This window comes from Lycorma delicatula, chromosome 3 (genome assembly GCF_047948215.1).
Source record: "Lycorma delicatula isolate Av1 chromosome 3, ASM4794821v1, whole genome shotgun sequence".
In the NCBI taxonomy this organism is placed as follows: domain Eukaryota; kingdom Metazoa; phylum Arthropoda; class Insecta; order Hemiptera; family Fulgoridae; genus Lycorma; species Lycorma delicatula.
The window spans coordinates 201,531,738-201,551,392 of NC_134457.1; the positions used below are offsets into that span (position 1 = coordinate 201,531,738).

The 19,655-nt window shown below is 30.3% G+C and overlaps 1 protein-coding gene across 1 annotated transcript in view; it reads left to right on the forward strand.

Annotated features, from left to right (window-relative positions):
- Rab19 (RAS oncogene family member Rab19) overlaps positions 1-18,946 on the forward strand; it is a 34,075-nt gene extending 15,129 nt beyond the window's left edge. Inside the window, exons 3-5 of the mRNA XM_075359072.1 lie at positions 4,908-5,006; positions 5,623-5,780; positions 18,603-18,946. Of these exons, the coding sequence (XP_075215187.1) occupies positions 4,908-5,006; positions 5,623-5,780; positions 18,603-18,707 (362 nt within the window). The 3' untranslated portion in view covers positions 18,708-18,946. The remainder of the gene's footprint in view (positions 1-4,907; positions 5,007-5,622; positions 5,781-18,602) is intronic.
- The last annotated feature ends 709 nt before the right edge of the window (positions 18,947-19,655 follow it).

Genomic DNA, 19,655 nt, shown 5'->3' on the forward strand with positions numbered 1-19,655 from the left:
TAGTAAGCTTATTTACATTGATGCCTGAGAAATCAGGATCAGGTAAGGAAGCTAATGGAGTGAAGGTTAAAAAATGTCCAGGATTTGATGGAGTACACCGCCCACCATGACGGATAAGTATTTCCAATGTGGAATTGTTTTCTTCCAGTGAAAGATCTGACAATGTACAATTGTTTTTATTTTTTAAATTATAAATGAAACAATGACACTATGAAAATACGTTTAATGTTCGTACGAACGAAGAAAATGGTTGTGAGAGTTCTAAAGTTTCTGATTGGATGGCCAGGCGTCCTCATCTTGCTTCAGAAACAACAGATCATTCCACCAAAGTTGTAACAAAGTTAATGCGTCCGGCATACAACCATGTGATAAGATGTCTGCGCGGTTGTCCCTTGAAGGAATGTGCTTCCATAAGCATTCCTTAGTTAACTCTTGTATTTCGCATACTCTATTTGCGACGAATATCTTCCATCAGACGAGATAACATAAGAGCCGCGTTCAGCTCCAACCTTGGACTCCTGAACTGTCCTAAATCATAGTTTTCCTTACGAGGAAGAGATATTACAAATCTGCCTTGGTCATCAAGAAAGGTGTTTTCAACGAAATGTTTTTTGCAGAAAGATTCCTCTTTGGTCAGTAAACGATCTCATCAAAGATGAGATCAAAATTACTCTAAAATGACATCTCCAAAATGACTCTATTTGAGAGGAATGTTATTCATTGCTAAAAAAAAGTGATACTGAATCTGAATTATTTTTCAGTTTACTAGATTTAGTAGGGATTTGACCAGAGACTATGAAACCAAGACGAGTTTCTTGAAGTATGGTATTATTAGAATTATGAGTTAATTGGATAGACTTAAGCAAAGAAAGATAATATTGAGCGCCTATAAGAATATTGACTTGCCCAGGAACGTTAAAATTAGGATTGACAAGAAAAAGGTGATAAGGAATTTTCCAGTCGGTTACGTTTATAAAATGATTAGGTAACAAACGTGTAATAGATGGCAGTATATGACATTTCAAATTAAAATTAAAGTTTTCATACCTAGAATTAATATTTAAATCAACACTTAACTTAGACTTAGTAACAACATTACTAATACCTGAAATCGGCATTAAAACAGATTTGGTTTGAAGCCCAAGTTTAGCAGTAAACATTTCAGTACAAAATGAGATAATCGAATGGAATCAAGTTAGAAGACCCTGGTTTGAATGAAATTACCTTGTTTATCCTTGACGTTAACTGCAGCTGCTGCAAGTAAAACAGACTTGTTAGGTTCTGATTTTAAAGTACAATATGAACTATTAGCTGGAGGAGCTTGATTCGGCTTGGAAGATTTAATTGCTGGCTCTTGCAGTGTTTTATCTAAATGAATTAGTGTATGATGCCTTCATGAGCATTTTTTACATTCACGATTGCTTTGGCAATCTTTCGCAATATACTGTTTACGTAAACAATTACGACATAATTTTTCTTGAAATACAAAATTTTTCCTTTCATTAACATTATAATATAAAAATTTATCACATTGGTATAATTTATGGTTGCCAGTTTTACATAATGTGCACATAAAATTATTAGAATTATTTACATAAAATACATTTTTACTAGAACTAGGTTTTAAATAATCATATTCTTTGCTACTAAAGCCTATATTAGATGGCTATACCTTTTCATTACATTGAATTATGTCGGTGGATTCAAGCAATTTACACTTAGATTCTAAGAAAGAAATAAGTTGTTCTAACTTAGGGAATTCATTAGCCTCTAATGTTTGTTCCCAGTCTCTTAAAGTATTCAAATTTAAATTTTAAGTAATTAATTGTATTATAATAAATTCTAAATAATCAATATTTAAAATCTTCAATGCATTCATATTTTTATTAATTTGATCAATGAATTTAGATAAATTTTCAGAATTTTCCCTTTTTAATAATGGTTTTAGATTAATAATTTCTATTGCAATTCCTTTGGCTACAATTAGTCGTTTGTTGTCATAATGAGCTTTAAGTAATTTTATTGCAGTTGCATAATTTTCAGATGTTACTGATAAATTTTTTTTTACATCAAGTGTGTGTTACCTTTTAAGAAATTTGTAAGATAGTAAAATTTTTCAGTATAAAAAAATTCTTCTCGGTTGTAGACTAAACTATTAAAAAGATAAAAAAATTTATGCCAAGCTCTCACATCACTGTGATGTGATGTGAACCTTTGTATAGGTTTTAATGTAATTGGATTGGGTTTATTAATCATTTTAAATGCATCAGTTACTTCTGAAATGTTGAAACTATTTTCTAGTTTTTTATGTTTTAATTTGATTTTATCAAAAATATTATCATACAGGTCCCTGACTTCTAAGTCCTTGTCTGTGCATATTTATGCAATTCTATTTCAGATTGAACTTTAAAAAATGTTTTTTCGTATTCTAATAGTTTGTTGAATTTAATAGTGAACATGTCATAATCGTCTGATTCAGACTTGAAATTGTCAATGAATGTTTTTAGTTTAGCTATGCTGCTTTTTAATAATACCTCATTTCTTAATTAAATCCTTAAATTCTATTTTTACTGGAATTATAATATTAACAGAAAGTCAAATCGATTAGAAATTAAATTATCATAAGGTAATACTAGTACAGATAAACAAGGTTGAATCTTATGTAGTATGGTTAGATTATTGTCTATGATTAAAGTTGAATGAACCAGATAACTAAAACGTGTATTCGATACAATTTCATATGCTGGCTTAGACCTTCCTTCAGGTCAAAACGAACCAATATGTAACATGAACTAACAAGCTCTGACTAGTGAAGCTTGAAGGCCAAAAACCAGTCTTGAAGGCCCACAACGTATACCTGCCGCTGTTATAGTACCAAACTAACCTGCCGCTGTTAACTGTATGTTGCAAACCATTGAAATATTTCATTTTAAATAGTTCACCAATGTTAATTGCACCTTTGAATGTATAAATACAGCTTGAATTATAAATACCACTTGATCCGGTGACTTGATGATTTGACCTTACAAACCCTGCGTTGAATCTTGTTCCTCGATTCGACAACTTGACTGTCCAGCCCCTTAATCTGGCGACAGAGGACCATGAACAAATGCGTAGATTTTAGAGCGAGGGTGGACTGTATTTTTGTTGTTGATGATGATGATGATGATAAATAAAGTAAAACGCCTTGTTGTTCTTGAGAATCGTTGTTTTTAATTTCTTTTTACACATAAATTTACTTGAAAATTATCAAGAATTACAACTAATATATATACTTGAACATTATCAAGTAACACTAAGCCTAAGCTTCCATCCAGACTGAAACGAAAAACGTGACCATACTGTACAGGATTCTAACTTCAAATGAAGGTCACCTAGACCATCATAACCACTCCTCGCGGTATTCTGATGTAGAATGATCGTATGATCCTAGCTTGCCGGTTAGCTCTAGTACCCACTAGATAGCAGTACCCAACAGCTAGAAATGGAACGTAACAATAATAAAAGAGACAAATGGCAACAGTGAAAAAACTATTCAATAGATATAAACTGAAACTGCCCGATGTTCAAGTTGGCACCCCTGAAATGGAAAATATTAGCTGTTTAAAATGAGTTTTCATTATTATAACCTCCTCTGTTTGTTTCAAAATATCAACTTAACTTGAAACGTGTACCTTGGAATAACAGCCTCCTAGTATAAGAATTTTATTTTCTGAAGGTATATAACTTGCTGAAATTCACTTGTAGATGTTACTATAATAAAACTATGTAAATCTTTTTTATAAGCATATTGAACAGTTCAAATCAGGCTGAACAAGTGTCACTGATTTTCATCATAATGGAATACCCTTGAAAGTATCAACTGATGCTTTCAAAATCACATTAATAATCATTTTTTGCAAGGCAGATCCATAAAAATTTCAAAAATTGTTGAAATTTTTAACGCAAGTATAGTTTCTACCCATATCATTATCAATGATAAGCTGAATTATCACAGAAAAGTGTACTCCAGGTGCAGAGCATGCACCTTGAAACACAGAAAAGTGCTTCAAGTTGGGATCTGAGGGAATCTACTTAAAATCACAGATACCTAAATTCTCATTTGTGTGGAACTTAAAAAACAATTTTTAACAGAAGGTAATTTTTTGAGAAAAAAAATTACCTTCAAGTATTTCAATACTCGAATACTTTTTGAGTATTTTTTTTGATAAATACCATTAGTTTCGTTGTCATTAAATTAATAATAATTTTTCTGCCATGATCTTTCATTTTAATTATTGAATGACATTATTTTTTAAATAATTTTAATACATTTTAGAAATAGGTAATGCAAATAATTAAAAAGTACACATTTTATTATTATAAGTAAAGGTCGTGCTTTGTATAAAACAAATCTGCTTACCATATCTTTTAAATAGATTTGGTCAGTGGTGGAATACAGTCATTTAGATGAAAATCATAAAGTTGATATTCATGGTGAAAGAAGTTAACGTATAGTATTTTCAGAATGACAAAGAAAAATAGTAACAGAGGTAGTTGTAGGATACATTATATTTATCAATCTAAAAAGCATTTTTAATCAGCTATTAAACTATAAATGTATAGTGAGAAGAGGCGTAGTTAGCCCAAGAATGGATTAGTTTAGAGGTATGGATAGAGTTGCAGGCATGTTGTCTAATACGTGTTTAGAAAGAAAAAGAAATAATTAAATTGTAAATCAGCAAGAGCACCTATAACATTGTGAGTAATTCATTTTAGTATATTTTAGTATAAAGATTATACTATTTTAGTATAATTGTACATCAGATTACACATTTAAACAATAGTGTTATATAAAAAAATATTTTTAATTAGGAGCCTTGAATTTTTTTAATATTTTAATTTAAAATACTTTATTTTTTTGTTAGTATATGATATCACAAAAAGATCATCATTCCTTGGTCTTCAAAGATGGATCGAGGAAGTTAGAAGATATACCGCATCTAATGTAATGCTGGTACTTGTTGGTAAGTAACATAATTTCAGCTTTATTCAAATTTAAACTTACAAAAATAAGCAATTATATTTTAATATTTTTAGCTATTTTTTTAATGTAAATTACTTATCATTATTATTGTTGAATCTAATAAATTACACTATTGTTCATTTTTGTAAAACCAGTCTCTTTCTACTCAGAAGAGAGGTGAATATATCAATAATATTCTTTATCTTTCTGAGTAGAAAGAAACCATGATACTAGAATATTGGAATAGTCACCCATTACCTCAAGAGAGCTTGAAGCACTCCTCTGAATGCTTCACAAAGGAGTGGATCTCAGTTCATAATCCCTGTATGGACCCTTTCTTGTGATCCACTTATTTTCTTTATATATGTTCTGTGGGTTTTGCCCAAACACACATTGGATTAAAAATTCACTAGTTGTGTGTGTGTGTGTGTGCCAAGCAATTGGATGATTGTTATTAAGAAAGATCATACTTCCTGTTAATATAAGGATTATTCTCTTACATGTACCATTTTTCTCTTATACCATTTTTGAGCATCATATTTAATAATATAACCATAATATTAATGTTTTGTTAATTGTGTCGTTGTTGTTATTATTCCTTGTAAATTTTGTTTTAGGGAATAAATGTGATTTAGAACCTTTGCGAGAAGTTGAATTTGCAGAAGCAGAAGCGATGTGTGAATACATACCAGAAATTTTGTATGTAATGGAAACTTCAGCTAAAGAAAACACAAACATAGAAAATGCCTTCATGTGCCTTGCTACTGAGCTGAAAGTATGTATATCAGCATAGTGTTTTGTATAAAATGATTAATCTTCTCAAAACAAGTTTTGTAAGAAAAATGAAGTCCCGTAAAAAACTAACAGCATTGTCATCACTGAACTTTGTTAGCATTTGCATAGTTTAAATTTTAACTTTTTCTGTACAAATGGATTGAAAATTATTATCATTCTAAGAGTAAAAACTTCTAATCCATTTAATTAAATAGATTTATGTAAATCCCATTTGCTACTCAGTTATGCTGTCCTAACACATTCAGTGCTGCTGCCCTAACATATAAAAATAATATATAATTATAAAATAATATTAAAAATAATTTGTCATATTATAAGAGGAAGTCTTGAAACATGCATGAGTAAAATGGAGTAACATACCACCAGGTATTTTGTTTATAACATACTCAAAATCACAATACACAATTTATAAAAACACCTCAAAAAAGTTTTAGTTTACTTTTTACTGCTTCATAAAATTTAAAACTTATTCCCATCCTGATATTTTATTTAATAAAAGAGTAATCCAATAGGTTAAATAATAAAAACTTTATAAAGAGTAGTCAAATGTTTAGTGTACTATCCAGTCTCTGTCTTAAGAAGTTGAAAACTTGTTTTCTTGATAATACACATTTAGAAAAAAGTGTCAAAAAAATTAAAGTTAATGTGCTGACCTTTTCATAACATACTATTAGTAACTATTCAGAATGTTAGGATTTGAATTCCAGTCAGAGTAGGCATGTATTGTGTGTTATCGTGTCACAGAATTCTATCCTTCTATCAGCATTATCCTCATTCAGTTCTTGATGCATTTGAATTTTCTATGGAAAAATGTATTCAATTTTAATGTAGTGAAAACAGAATCATAAGAAACCCCAGTTTCACGGGATATTTTACGAATTGAGTTCTGAGAATTTGCTATCACATTTCCCAAGATTTCAACCAAAGTTAATTCTTCTTAAACCTTTTGTCCTGCATGTTTCTTATTCATGACAGACCTGTTTCTGGAATTTTTTTACAAGTTTTACAATGTAAGAGTGTGAAATTTGTATTTGGATGCCATTCATTAAACGCTTGGGCAGTACTTCTAGCATATTTATTTTGTGTTCTGTATATAAAGATTAGTTCAGTCCTTTCTTCCAGATCGTAAGTCATTTTAGGAAGACAAGTTTACTAAAGACAAAAAATGAAAGGCCAAATGGTAGAACAATAACACAAACCAAATGCCAATTTTAACTAAAGAACACAACATTTAAATAAAACATGATGATAAAATAAATACAATAAATACTTTTTGCCACTAATTACATAAAACATGAAAGAAAACAATTTGCAAAACTTTATCATAGAAACTAAGTTCTTAATAATTGGCAGAAGATTATATATAACCTGTTATAACAAGGTAATCAATTTTTCAACATGTTGCCAGCAAAGAAGTAGGTACCTTATTATTGGTTTTTTGTATGTTTAACTGATGTTATAATGCTGTGCTTACTGGTACATTTTTTCAATGCTGGAGAAATCTAAAACCCATTTTTGCATATTTCAGACCTAATGTTTTGGGTCAGTAACACTGTATTTCAACATAACCTACAAAAACACACATTTTTAATCATAACTTCAATACCAGTGAACCAATTTTTTATTTTAATTGTACCAAATTACTTGTCATCCAAAGGGCCTTCCAATGAGGTGTCACAAGCTACATCATCTTATTTCAAAAAAGTAAGTTTTCAACCCTTGAAAATTTAGAAAACATTTAAGGGCGCAATTTTTTATTTGTAATTTAAAAAATAATCTTCATAGTTTTAATCCAGATATTATGATTATTTCAAATGGTTTAAGAAATAATATCACAAAATTTTGTAGTTATTTCTGTTGGACTGAAATTTAAAAAAGTACTACCCAAAATGGTTTTATGCACCTACCAAGCAAATGGGTGGACAGATTTTAATTCTTTTTTCACCAAAATTCATTATTTTTTTCCAGTTGCCAATTAATATAATTAAATGTCATTTAAGATTTAAACGGCATTGCCATTTAAGATTTTTAAGTTCGGGTAGGTGTAGCGGAGATTTATCAATTTATGATTGAATTCGACATGTTCATGGATAAATGTATAATTATTTTTATATTTAGTAATTTTACAATATGTTTGCTTATTATTTTAATATTTTTCTAGAACCTCATATTATTTTCTATATTTGTAATATTGTGTTAAGTAATTTTAAAAATATTAATATTAAGTTTAAAGAAAAATTCTGAATTTATGGTAATATTAAATTCTTAGAATTATGTAACATAATTCTAAGCTCTGCTAAGACTAAATTCTGTCACAAAAGAAATTTATTCACATTTTTAAAGTTAGTTGTTCATAATAATAGTGAGGTGAGTATTAAGAATACTAATTCTTAATATCTATTAGTATTCTTCTTAATATTCTTAATATTCTGAATAATATGAGATGATGCTGGTTTTCTGGCCAGAAAAATCAGCAACATTTGATCAAAAACATACATTAATAGAATATTTTGCCTGTTAGATTGTTTCATTATTGATTTTAACTTTATTGTTTGATATCATTCAATGAAATGGGTTAGTCCATTAATGAATAGTATCATTTGAAGAGCTGATCATGAAAAAAGGCAAACTATAAATATGAAAAAATGTATAGTGGATACCTTAGTTTATACATTACCCAAATTATTTTATTATTGTACTATGAAAACATTAAAAATTGATTAATAGTGGTTATTCATTTCATACAAGAGTTCAGTAAATGTTATACTGTCTTTCATGAGAATAAAGAAAACTAACAGTATTAATGGAAAAATGTTATATGTGATCCGTAAAACTCAAGTGGGTCAATACATTTCAGTTGTCCCAAAAACCATAAGCTGGTTGCCTGACCAATTCAAAAAAAAAATTGAAACTTACCTACTTGTTTTCTGCATGCCTCAGGACCATAAAACTGTTTTTTATAAATTTTTTATTTAAGCAGTTGGCCATGGGCGGCCATTTTTGTTACGGTGCGCATACCTACTTTTGTGATTGTAAGGGTTTATGGAAAAAATCATAACTAAAAAACTATTGGTCGTGGAAGGATGAAACAAAAACAGTTTATTCATATTTTCTCAAGGTAAAAGATTGGTCCAGTGGTTCATTACTTATCTCTCTTCTTTCTATGAGAAAATTACCAATAAATTTGAACATGAAAAAAGAGTGAAATTTCACTTGGGGTTATTTTTTTCAAGAGATAGGGATGGCATACACAGTTTGAATTATTTTTTTATGTTAGTAATTTTACCATAAATAATATTAATGATATATTTACATCTGAATTTTTATGAATTTTTGGAAACTAATTTTTTTTTAAATTCAAATTTTGGTTTCAAATAACTCTGATGTGGCTGGTGATAAAAATCTCAATTTGCACAACTTACAGTGTTTTAATAAAAAGGCAAATAAAAAGGTTTCTTGTGTATTGTACTAATAAAAAAGTTATAACCTCTCAAAAAACATGAAAACCTGTTAAAAGCGATACCATTTTAACTCACTATCTAAGTGCTCTGAGAGTTTCTTGTCTTCTTTGCACTTTACATTTTTTTATATTTAGTCTATATGTTGAAGTTGACATTTTCAATATTTTTAAAATAGTTTTTTTTTAAATTACTAATGATAGGTCATAATTTAATGATAACTTAACCAATACCAGTAACCTAATACAATTTTGATTCAAAAATGCTTGTAAAACTTACCCAAACTGAGATTTCAATGAGTAGCTTACATATTTTTTTAAAAATTCATTTTTTTTATATTTGTTTATTTTTGTAAACACTATCGAAGAAAAAATAAATTAGAGCGGAATTTAAGCTTTTAGCGGCTTGTGATTACAAAATGATTATATTTCATCAACATTTTAGTATCTAGTCAGATTCTAAACAGAAACAATTGTTTAATGGCCTTTGCAGGCTTGCCTTTGCCAGAAACAATTGTTTAATGGCCTTTGCAGGCTTGCCTTTGCCAGAAACAATTGTTTAATGGCCTTTGCAGGCTTGCCTTTGCCAGAAACAATTGTTTAATGCCCTTGCAGGCATGCCTTTGCCACCTCTCGTTTTGTCCTCCCACACCATCACAGTTGTTTTTCCTATGGAGTGATCCAAAGAAGTGCCATTCGGCTTCAAGGTCGAAGTCTTTTTTGTGTCTGCACAAATTAGCAAAATTCTTTTTATTTTTATACTAACTTGAAGCACCATCACTAAAATAGATGAGTTTTTTAATGTTCTTATATACTTCCTTGATACGGTCTGTTAAAAGATTTTAAAAGCAATAAAATGTTGCTGTATCATGCTTCAAGTGATCACTTAAAATACACTCTTGTGTTGTAATACATCAAATAGAGCACAAAAGGTGAACTGTGGCTTGGCTGTTGACCCAATGGAAGGTTTATATCTCATCTTGAACAAGAAATGAAAAGTTTTCTGCAAACTCTGCCAAACCAAATATTCTTCACATAATTTTATTTTTTTCTTCTTGAAAAAGCTGAGATTTTGACACAAAATGGTAAGTTTTCAGCATTTCCAATTTTTCCATTAATGATTCGAAAAACTCAATTTTGGTCTGAGGAACAGTAATCATTTCTGCCCTATCAGCTGTTACCCATTGTTTATACATTATTGTATCTGGCAACACATCATACGCTTCAGAAAAGTTGAGCACTTCAAACACTGCCTGTTTACCTTGATGGACATTTGGTGCACACATTCATCATACAGCTGTAGTTGTCCTTGTCACAAACAAAGATGTCTACTAAGTCCTTATGGTCAACATTAAGTATGGGACCATCAATTATGAGTTTGATGTTCTGGTAGTGAGGATAGACACAAACTGTATGAGTCCCGGATGCACCAGCCAAGATACACCATTTTGAATGGAGTTCACAGAACTTTGATCTTCCAATTTTTTCCTCAAAACTGAGGAGGAAAACTGAATTGTATGTCTCCTTTAAAAGTGAAAACTCTAAAGGAGACATACAATTCATTTACTTTTATCAGAACAAGATGCTTTTGCTTATGCACTTTGACACCATCAACACAATTCTTTTTACCATTCACACAATTCTTTTTATCTTCATAAAATAACTCAACTTTTTAATTGTGTTGTTACTACTAATTCCTCTTTTGTCTTGCCTAACTGCACTAGAATGCCTTGCTCATTAACTAATTCTCTAGTAAGTCTAACCAAATGCTCAGACATATTGAACTTTGATATTTTAGATTTGGTCCAAGATTGGGGAAGTAGACTGATAATTTTAATCTTAATTTAATTTAACCGTAATTTTAACCTTCTTTAAAAGTAAGAAAATTTTTCTTTTAGTAAGATCGTCATATTTATGTGAAGAAGATTGAGAAGGATTTTCATTTCCGAAACTTTTGAGTCAAAACACAATTCAAGATTCTTATTTAATTTTTCAGATACTGTATGTATTTTTAATTTTATTGCTGATGGTCTCTGATCCATGCTTAATTTTTTCAATTTTGATGGAGGTGATACACCCAAAATGCTACAAGCGCCATCCAATTGTTCAATATTGTGATGTGGGTCAATATATTGTCCTTGGTCTTCACATTCATATATTTCTTTATTCTGCTGAGAAAAAATACTTTTGGAACAGTTAATACAAAGAGGCATTCCTTTTTTTTGTCTTCAGTCATTTGACTGGTTTGATGCAGCTCTCCAAAATTCCCTATCTAGTGCTAGTCATTTCATTTCAGTATACCCTCTACATCCTACATCCCTAACAATTTGTTTTACATATTCCAAACGTGGCCTGCCTACACAATTTTTTCCTTCTACCTGTTCTTCCAATATTAAAGTGACTATTCCAGGATGCCTTAGTATGTGGCCTATAAGTCTGTCTCTTCTTTTAACTATATTTTTCCAAATGCTTCTTTCTTCATCTATTTGTCGCAATACCTCTTCATTTGTCACTTTATCCACCCATCTGATTTTTAACATTCTCCTACAGCACCACATTTCAAAAGCTTCTATCTTTTCTTCTCAGATACTCCGATTGTCCAAGTTTCACTTCCATATAAAGCGACACTCCAAACATACACTTTCAAAAATCTTTTCCTGAGATTTAAATTAATTTTTGATGTAAATAAATTATATTTCTTACTGAAGGCTCGTTTAGCTTGTGCTATTCGGCATTTTATATCGCTCCTGCTTCGTCCATCTTTAGTAATTTTACTTCCCAAATAACAAAATTCTTCTACCTCCATAATCTTTTCTCCTCCTATTTTCACATTCAGTGGTCCATTTTTGTTATTTCTACAACATTTCATTACTTTTGTTTTGTTCTTGTTTATTTTCATGCGATAGTTCTTGCGTAGGACTTCATCTATGCCGTTCATTGTTTCTTCTAAATCCTTTTTACTCTCGGCTAGAATTACTATATCATCAGCAAATCGTAGCATCTTTTCACCTTGTACTGTTACTCCGAATCCAAATTATTCTTTAACATCATTAACTGCTAGTTCCATGTAAAGATTAAAAAGTAACGGAGATAGGGAACATCCTTGTCAGACTCTCTTTCTTATTACGGCTTCTTTCTTATGTTCTTCAATTATTACTGTTACTGTTTGGTTCCTGTACATGTTAGCAATTCTTCTTCTATCTCTGTATTTGAACCCTAATTTTTTTAAAATGCTGAACATTTTATTCCAGTCTACGTTATCGAATGCCTTTTCTAGGTCTATAAACGCCAAGTATGTTGGTTTGTTTTTCTTTAATCTTCCTTCTACTATTAATCTGAGGCCTAAAATTGCTTTCCTTGCCCCTATAGTTTTCCTGAAACCAAATTGGTCTTCTCCTAACACTTCTTCCACTCTCCTCTCAATTCTTCTGCAGAGAATTCTAGTTAAGATTTTTGATGCATGGCTAGTTAAGCTAATTGTTCTGCATTCTTTACATTTATCTACTCCTGCTTTTTTTGGTATCATGACTATAACACTCTTTTTGAAGTCTGACAGATCTTCCCCTTTTTCATAAATACTACACACCAGTTTGTATAATCTGTCAATCGCTTCCTAATTCTACACTGCGCACTAATTCTACAGATATTCTCTCTATTCCAGGAGCCTTTCTGCCATTTAAATCTTTTAATGCTCTCTTAAATTCAGATCTCACTATTGTTTCTCCCATTTCATCCTCCTCAACTTCCTCTTCTTTCTCTATAACACCATTTTCTAATTCATTTCCTCCGTATAACTCTTCAATATATTCCACCCAGCTATCGACTTTACTTTCGTATTATATATTGGTGTACCATCTTTGTTTAACACATTATTAGATTTTAATTTATGTACCCCAAAATTTTCCTTAACTTTCCTGTATGCTCCGTCTATTTTACCAATGTTCATTTCTCTTTCCACTTCTGAACACTTTTCTTTAATCCACTCTTCTTTCGCCAGTTTGCACTTCCTGTTTATAGCATTTCTTAATTGCCGATAGTTCCTTTTACTTTCTTCATCACTAGCATTCTTATATTTTCTACGTTCATCCATCAGCTGCAATATATCGTCTGAAACCCAAGGTTTTCTACCAGTTCTCTTTATTCCGCCTAAGTTGGCTTCTGCTGATTTAAGTATTTCCTTTTTAACATTCTCCCATTCTTCTTCTACATTTTCTACCTTATCTTTTTTACTCAGACCTCTTGCGATGTCCTCTTCAAAAATCTTCTTTACCTCCTCTTCCTCAAGCTTCTCTAAATTCCACCGATTCATCTGACACCTTTTCTTCAGGTTTTTAAACCCCAATCTACATTTCATTATCACCAAATTATGGTCGCTATCAATGTCTGCTCCAGGGTAAGTTTTGCAGTCAACGAGTTGATTTCTAATCTTTGCTTAACCATGATATAATCTATCTGATACCTTGCAGTATCGCCTGGCTTTTTCCAAATGTATATTCTTCTATTATGATTTTTAAATTGGGTGTTGGCAATTACTAAATTATACTTCGTGCAAAACTCTATAAGTCGGTCCCCTCTTTCATTCCTTTTGCCCAGCCCGTATTCACCCACTATATTTCCTTCCTTGTCTTTTCCAATGCTTGCATTCCAATCTCCAACTATTATTAAATTTTCATCTCCTTTTACGTGTTTAATTGCTTCATCAATCTCTTCGTATACACACTCTACCTCATCATCATCATGGGCACTTGTAGGCATATAGACGTTAACAATCGTTGTCGGTTTAGGTTTTGATTTTATCCTTATTACAATGATTCTATCGCTATGCGTTTTGAAATACTCTACTCTCTTCCCTATCTTCTTGTTCATTATGAAACCTACTCCTGCCTGCCCATTATTTGAAGCTGAGTTAATTATTCTAAAATCACCTGACCAAAAGTCCCCTTCCTCTTCCCACCGAACCTCACTAATTCCTACTACATCCACATTTATCCTATCCATTTCCCTTTTTAAATTTTCTAGCCTACCAACCTTTTTTAAACTTCTAACGTTCCACGCTCCGACTCGTAGAATGTTATTTTTTAATTTTCTGGTGACCCCTTCCTTAGTAGTCCCCACCCGGAGATCCGAACGGGGGACTAGTTTACCTCCGGAATATTTTACCAAGGAAGGCGCCTCTATCATTGCTATATGAAAATGCAGAGAGCTACATTTTCTTGGAAAAAAAGCAGCTGTAGTTTTCCATTGCTTTCAGCTGCGCAGTACTCAGAGGACTGAGTGATGTTGATATGGCCGTTTAAGTCATTCTGACTCACGCCCCTAACTACTACTGAAAGACAACTTCCTCTTTCAGGAATCATTCCTTAGTCTGGCTCTCAACAGATACCTCTCCGATATGGTTGCACCTTCGGTCCAGCTACTCTGTATCCCTGAGCACTCAAGCCCCCTCACCAATGGTCTCATGATTCATAGAGGAGGGCTTTCCAGGAACTAAATTTAAATTTGGAAAAATGTGTTCTTTAAGAGCTTGCTCTATTGTTATTTGTCTTAAGTTTTTCTTAACTGTTTTTTTTTTATGAGTTCTCAGAGGGTCACAACAGAACTGTCCATACAGGTGACTGAATTTTGACAAAAACATTTTTTTAATGATATTTACAAACACTACGACATCTGAATTAACATGTAAAAAATAAGTTGTTGGTTTTTCATCACTAAATTCACAAATTTTCATGTTTGTATTCATGTAAATTCCTATGGAACACTGTTATTCCGTTGTTTTATGAAAAATTACTTGAAAATAATGTAAATTTAACTAATTTTAAAATGTGCAAATATAATATTAAGTAAAACTTATTTATTTAATAAACACTTCCAAACACAGGATGAAATTTGAGATACTTAGTAAAAATGTCTGACTAACTAATGTCGGACTTACAAGTCTGTAACTTCCAAGCTAAATGATGCAACAAGCATAAATGAGTATGTTGCAGCATGAATTTCCCTGACAACTGGAAATGACTTCAAACATCTGTTATAACATGAACACTGCAGTTGAATGTTTCAAACAAGTCTATTTCAACTATAGTAATAAGTATAAAAATATTAACCTGCCAAAAAACAAGAAAACCTTGGAGCACTTATTTAGTGAGTCAAGAAGGTATCGCTTTTAGCAGGTTTTTCATGATTTTTGAGAGGTTATAACTTTTTTATTAGTACAATACACAAGAAACCTTTTTATTTCCCATAAACATTACAAAAGCACTATAAGTTGTGCAAATTGAGATTTTTATCACCAGCTCCATCAGAGTTATTTGAAACCAAAATTTGAATTTAAAAAAAAAATTAGTTTCCAAAAATTCATAAAAATTTAGGTGTAAATATATCATTAATATTATTTATGGTAAAATTACTAACATAAAAAAATAATTCAAACTGTGTATGCCATCCCTGCCTCTTGAAAAAAATTACCCAAAGTGAAATTTAACTCTTTTTTCATGTTCAAATTTATTGGTAATTTTCTCATAGAAAGAAGAGAGATAAGTAATGAACCACTGGACCAATCTTTTACCTTCAGAAAATATGAATAAACTGTTTTTGTTTCATCCTTCCACGACCAATAGTTTTTTAGTTATGATTTTTCCCATAAACCCTTACAATTACAAAAGTAGTAGGTGTGTGCACTGTAAAAAAAAAAACTAGCTGCCACAGATAAACTGCTTAAACAAAAAATTTTTAAATAATTTCAAGGTCCTGAGACATTTAGAAAACAAGTGGGTAAGTTTAATTTTTTTTTTTTAATTGGTCAAGCAACCACCCTTGGGTCACTTCAAATGGATTGACCCAAGTGTTTTTTTAGTTTTATTATTGACAAAATCTGATCTTACCTTAATTTTACACTTTCCTAACCTAAATCGAAGAATTGAAAAATAAATTGATACAAATTTTAAATTGGAACCATATGCACCACACTAGTTTCACTATTCAGTAGTTTCTGTGACTTCAGTTTATTATGGATCACTAAATTTTAACTTATTTAAAAGCTTTAAATGTGTGAGGGTAATTATTTTGATCTTATGATGTTTTTAGTTTGTTATAATAATATATTACATTTTTTCACTAGACCGTCAATTCATTTTCATGGAATTATTTTCATTTCAGAGTAGAATAAGTTTATTGGCTTTACTATTATTTTTTATGTTAAGGTTGCTCAGGTACTTTCAATTATTATTGATAGTTCATTTAAATAGTTTGTAAATTGCTATTACAACATATGATGTTTATGAATAAATATCAGTGGATTAATTTTGTAAGTCTGGGTGAATAACCAATATCTTTTAAGTAAAGAAATGTTCATTTTCTTGTAAAAATTACATGCAGGTGTCTTTGGTGTTAATACAGTTGTATCCTGATATTTGGTACTCAGTATTCTTATTACATCTGTGAATAATGTAGAGGAAAAATGTTGTCATTTAAATGAGCCATGTTTAATAATAATAATTCATTTTATTACAGGAAAAAATTTAATTCATTTAAAATCATTTTAATCGTAAAGTTAGATTTTTTTTTATAAAATTGTTGTAATACATAGACAATGGATATTCCTTATTAATGTTGTTTAATTGTGCACTGGACAACCAAAGAAAGTATAATGTCAGCAAATCACTTATAAGCTAAACCCAGTATACCACATTTCATACAGTTCAACAAAGTATCACTGACATTTCAACAGAATAGAATACAATTACAAGGATGTTATTCTGTGCTTTAATCTTATTGTTTGTTTCCATAACTTTTGTTTCAATTTAACGTGGCTGTTAACCATTATACCATACGTTGGATTTTTTTTGTTTTTTACCTACTCTTATAATACAGGTTTAATTTAAAAATTCAGAAGTCATGGAAAAATACACCAACAAAAATGACCTCATACATATTTATCTTGGCATAAAATTCTTGCCAGTTATGTATTTATATATTTATCTACTTATTGTACAAATAATAAACATTGTAATATATAACACATTTCTATAATGACAGTTACTGATCTTTATGTGACTACTTTACTTGTTTTTTATTACCATTTATTTGACTGGATAACTAATTCATGTTAAATAACAATGAACATATAACATCAACAGCAAAAAAACATGTGATTACAAGACATTCATCCTGTATGTTTACTGAGTTATATTTACATAAAATGTTTCTGCTTCTTTAAAATAAAGTGAATGTTCAATTTTAAATTACTCATGCCAGTGTGGAAAAATAATTTTTTACTGCACCTTTTAGTTCCCACTTTGCTGAATTAAAACATTCAATGTAGTCATAGAAAAATTGAAAAAAAAAGTGCTGTTACATATTTTTGGCATTGGATTAAAAGTGGTGTTCTGTATGAGAAACAGTTATTACCAAATGAAATTTTTGTTGTTTTTCTTTTGGATTTTGTTGATGTATGAAAATAACTATTGTTAGAGGCAGGAAATTGTTAAATAGTTGCTGTTAACTATGAATTTAACTGTTATTACTCAAGCAGTAAGCACAGGCAGAAGCCACTTTGATTTTACATAGAAATGGTCACATATATAAACACTTTTACTTTCCCATCTTGTCCTATAGCAGACCTATAGCTTTAGAAGGGAAAGTATTGTAATTGGTCTGATTTGGGCGTATGCGGTTTTCACTGGATCTTTATGTTTTGACACCTAAGGAACCCAAAAAACTCAAAAACCGGATGGAAATTTTCTGGATGTACATTTGTATGTTCGGTGTCACCGAACAAGGGAGTGAAGCTGTAGAGCAAAGACCCAGTATCTCAAGATTTCACCTAATTAAGGTCTTATTTTTTTTAGGTTCATTTGTTAACAATTTAAAAATATATTTCCAAAAAAGATTTTTACAAGATTGCACCCCCACCCCAAAAAATTCTAAATTCTCTAAATAAACTAGTGGCTAAATGGATATACTGCATCAATAGTACCCCCCTCTCACCACAAGGAGCGTTAGTGTAGCACTGACATACAGTGCTGTAGTCATCTGCTCTGTTGTGACGTTACAGGTGAGCAGCAGAATGAAATAAATGAATAAAATATTTAAAGTGTAAAAAAGTATTTAAAGTGGCCACTAGTACCTTCACACCTGTGCGAATGAAATACGATATGTATGCGTGCTGAAGTTAGAATCATTGAATTAAATAAACAAAAAATATTTTATTTAAATAAAATGACAAAAATATTTTTAATTGTGTGTGTAAGCTGTGTATCAGAAAAGTCATGTGAAGGGAAAGTCCTACAACCGTGTTGTCAGCTTTTTTCATAATGATATAATCAAATGAAACATTTTTAATTTCAGAGACGGCATGATCATACTATTTATGCTGATAACACACAGGAAGATACTGTCAAATTAGGAGATGGGAAAACGATTAAAAGATGCAGTGGATGTGGTACTGGTTGATAGAAACTTAAAACAGGGCTACATTTAATTATAATGCATTGTGTTCCATCACCAAAGCTAATAAATGAATCTCTTTACAATAACACCATTCAAAACCACATCTCTATTGAAACCGTTTGTGCCTTCAACATTAGTTGTAACAACTTTCAGTATATCATAAGTAACAATATTAATATAATAGTAAAATTTGCTATTTTTTTTTATTTTACTATTGTGTAATATTTAATATATTTATATATAAGTAAAGCATCACTAATTTTTAAAATACTCTATAATTAGTCAGATGTATCTTATATATATTATTATTATTATATATACAATTTACATTATGTTTAGTATTATTTTCTCTATATAGTATATATATATATATATATATTTTTTTTTTTTTTTTTTTTTAATTTATACACAATTTATTTATTTTATGTTTGTATTTATTTTATTCAACTCCAGCAATATTTTCTGCTATAAAGACATTGAACTTTGTATTCATAGTTCTAATTATTTTATTGTATATACTGGAACATACTAGTGAAAGTACATCATCATTAGTAAATGCATTAATCCTTCAACACATGCTTGCACATAGCATATGTCAAGCTTCTTTATTTTTCCACATTTTTGAGATCACAGATGCACCAATCCGAATGAAATTTTTTTCTTTCATTTCTATGCGTTATTCACAACTGAGTTCAGTTGTAATCTTATTACTTTGTGATTTACTTTACTACATTGCGTTAAAACAAAAAGCATACTGAATATGCCATTACGTGATCCAATGATTTTAAAAATCATTGCTGTACAAGAAAAGAAAACATGTGGCCATAACATATAGAATGTGTATTTCTGTTTTTTATAAATTTAGTTTTGAACATTGACTGTAAAAATTATTATTTAGATATTAAAAATTATAATTAGTAAATAAGTAGTTTATCATCATATTAAAATTGT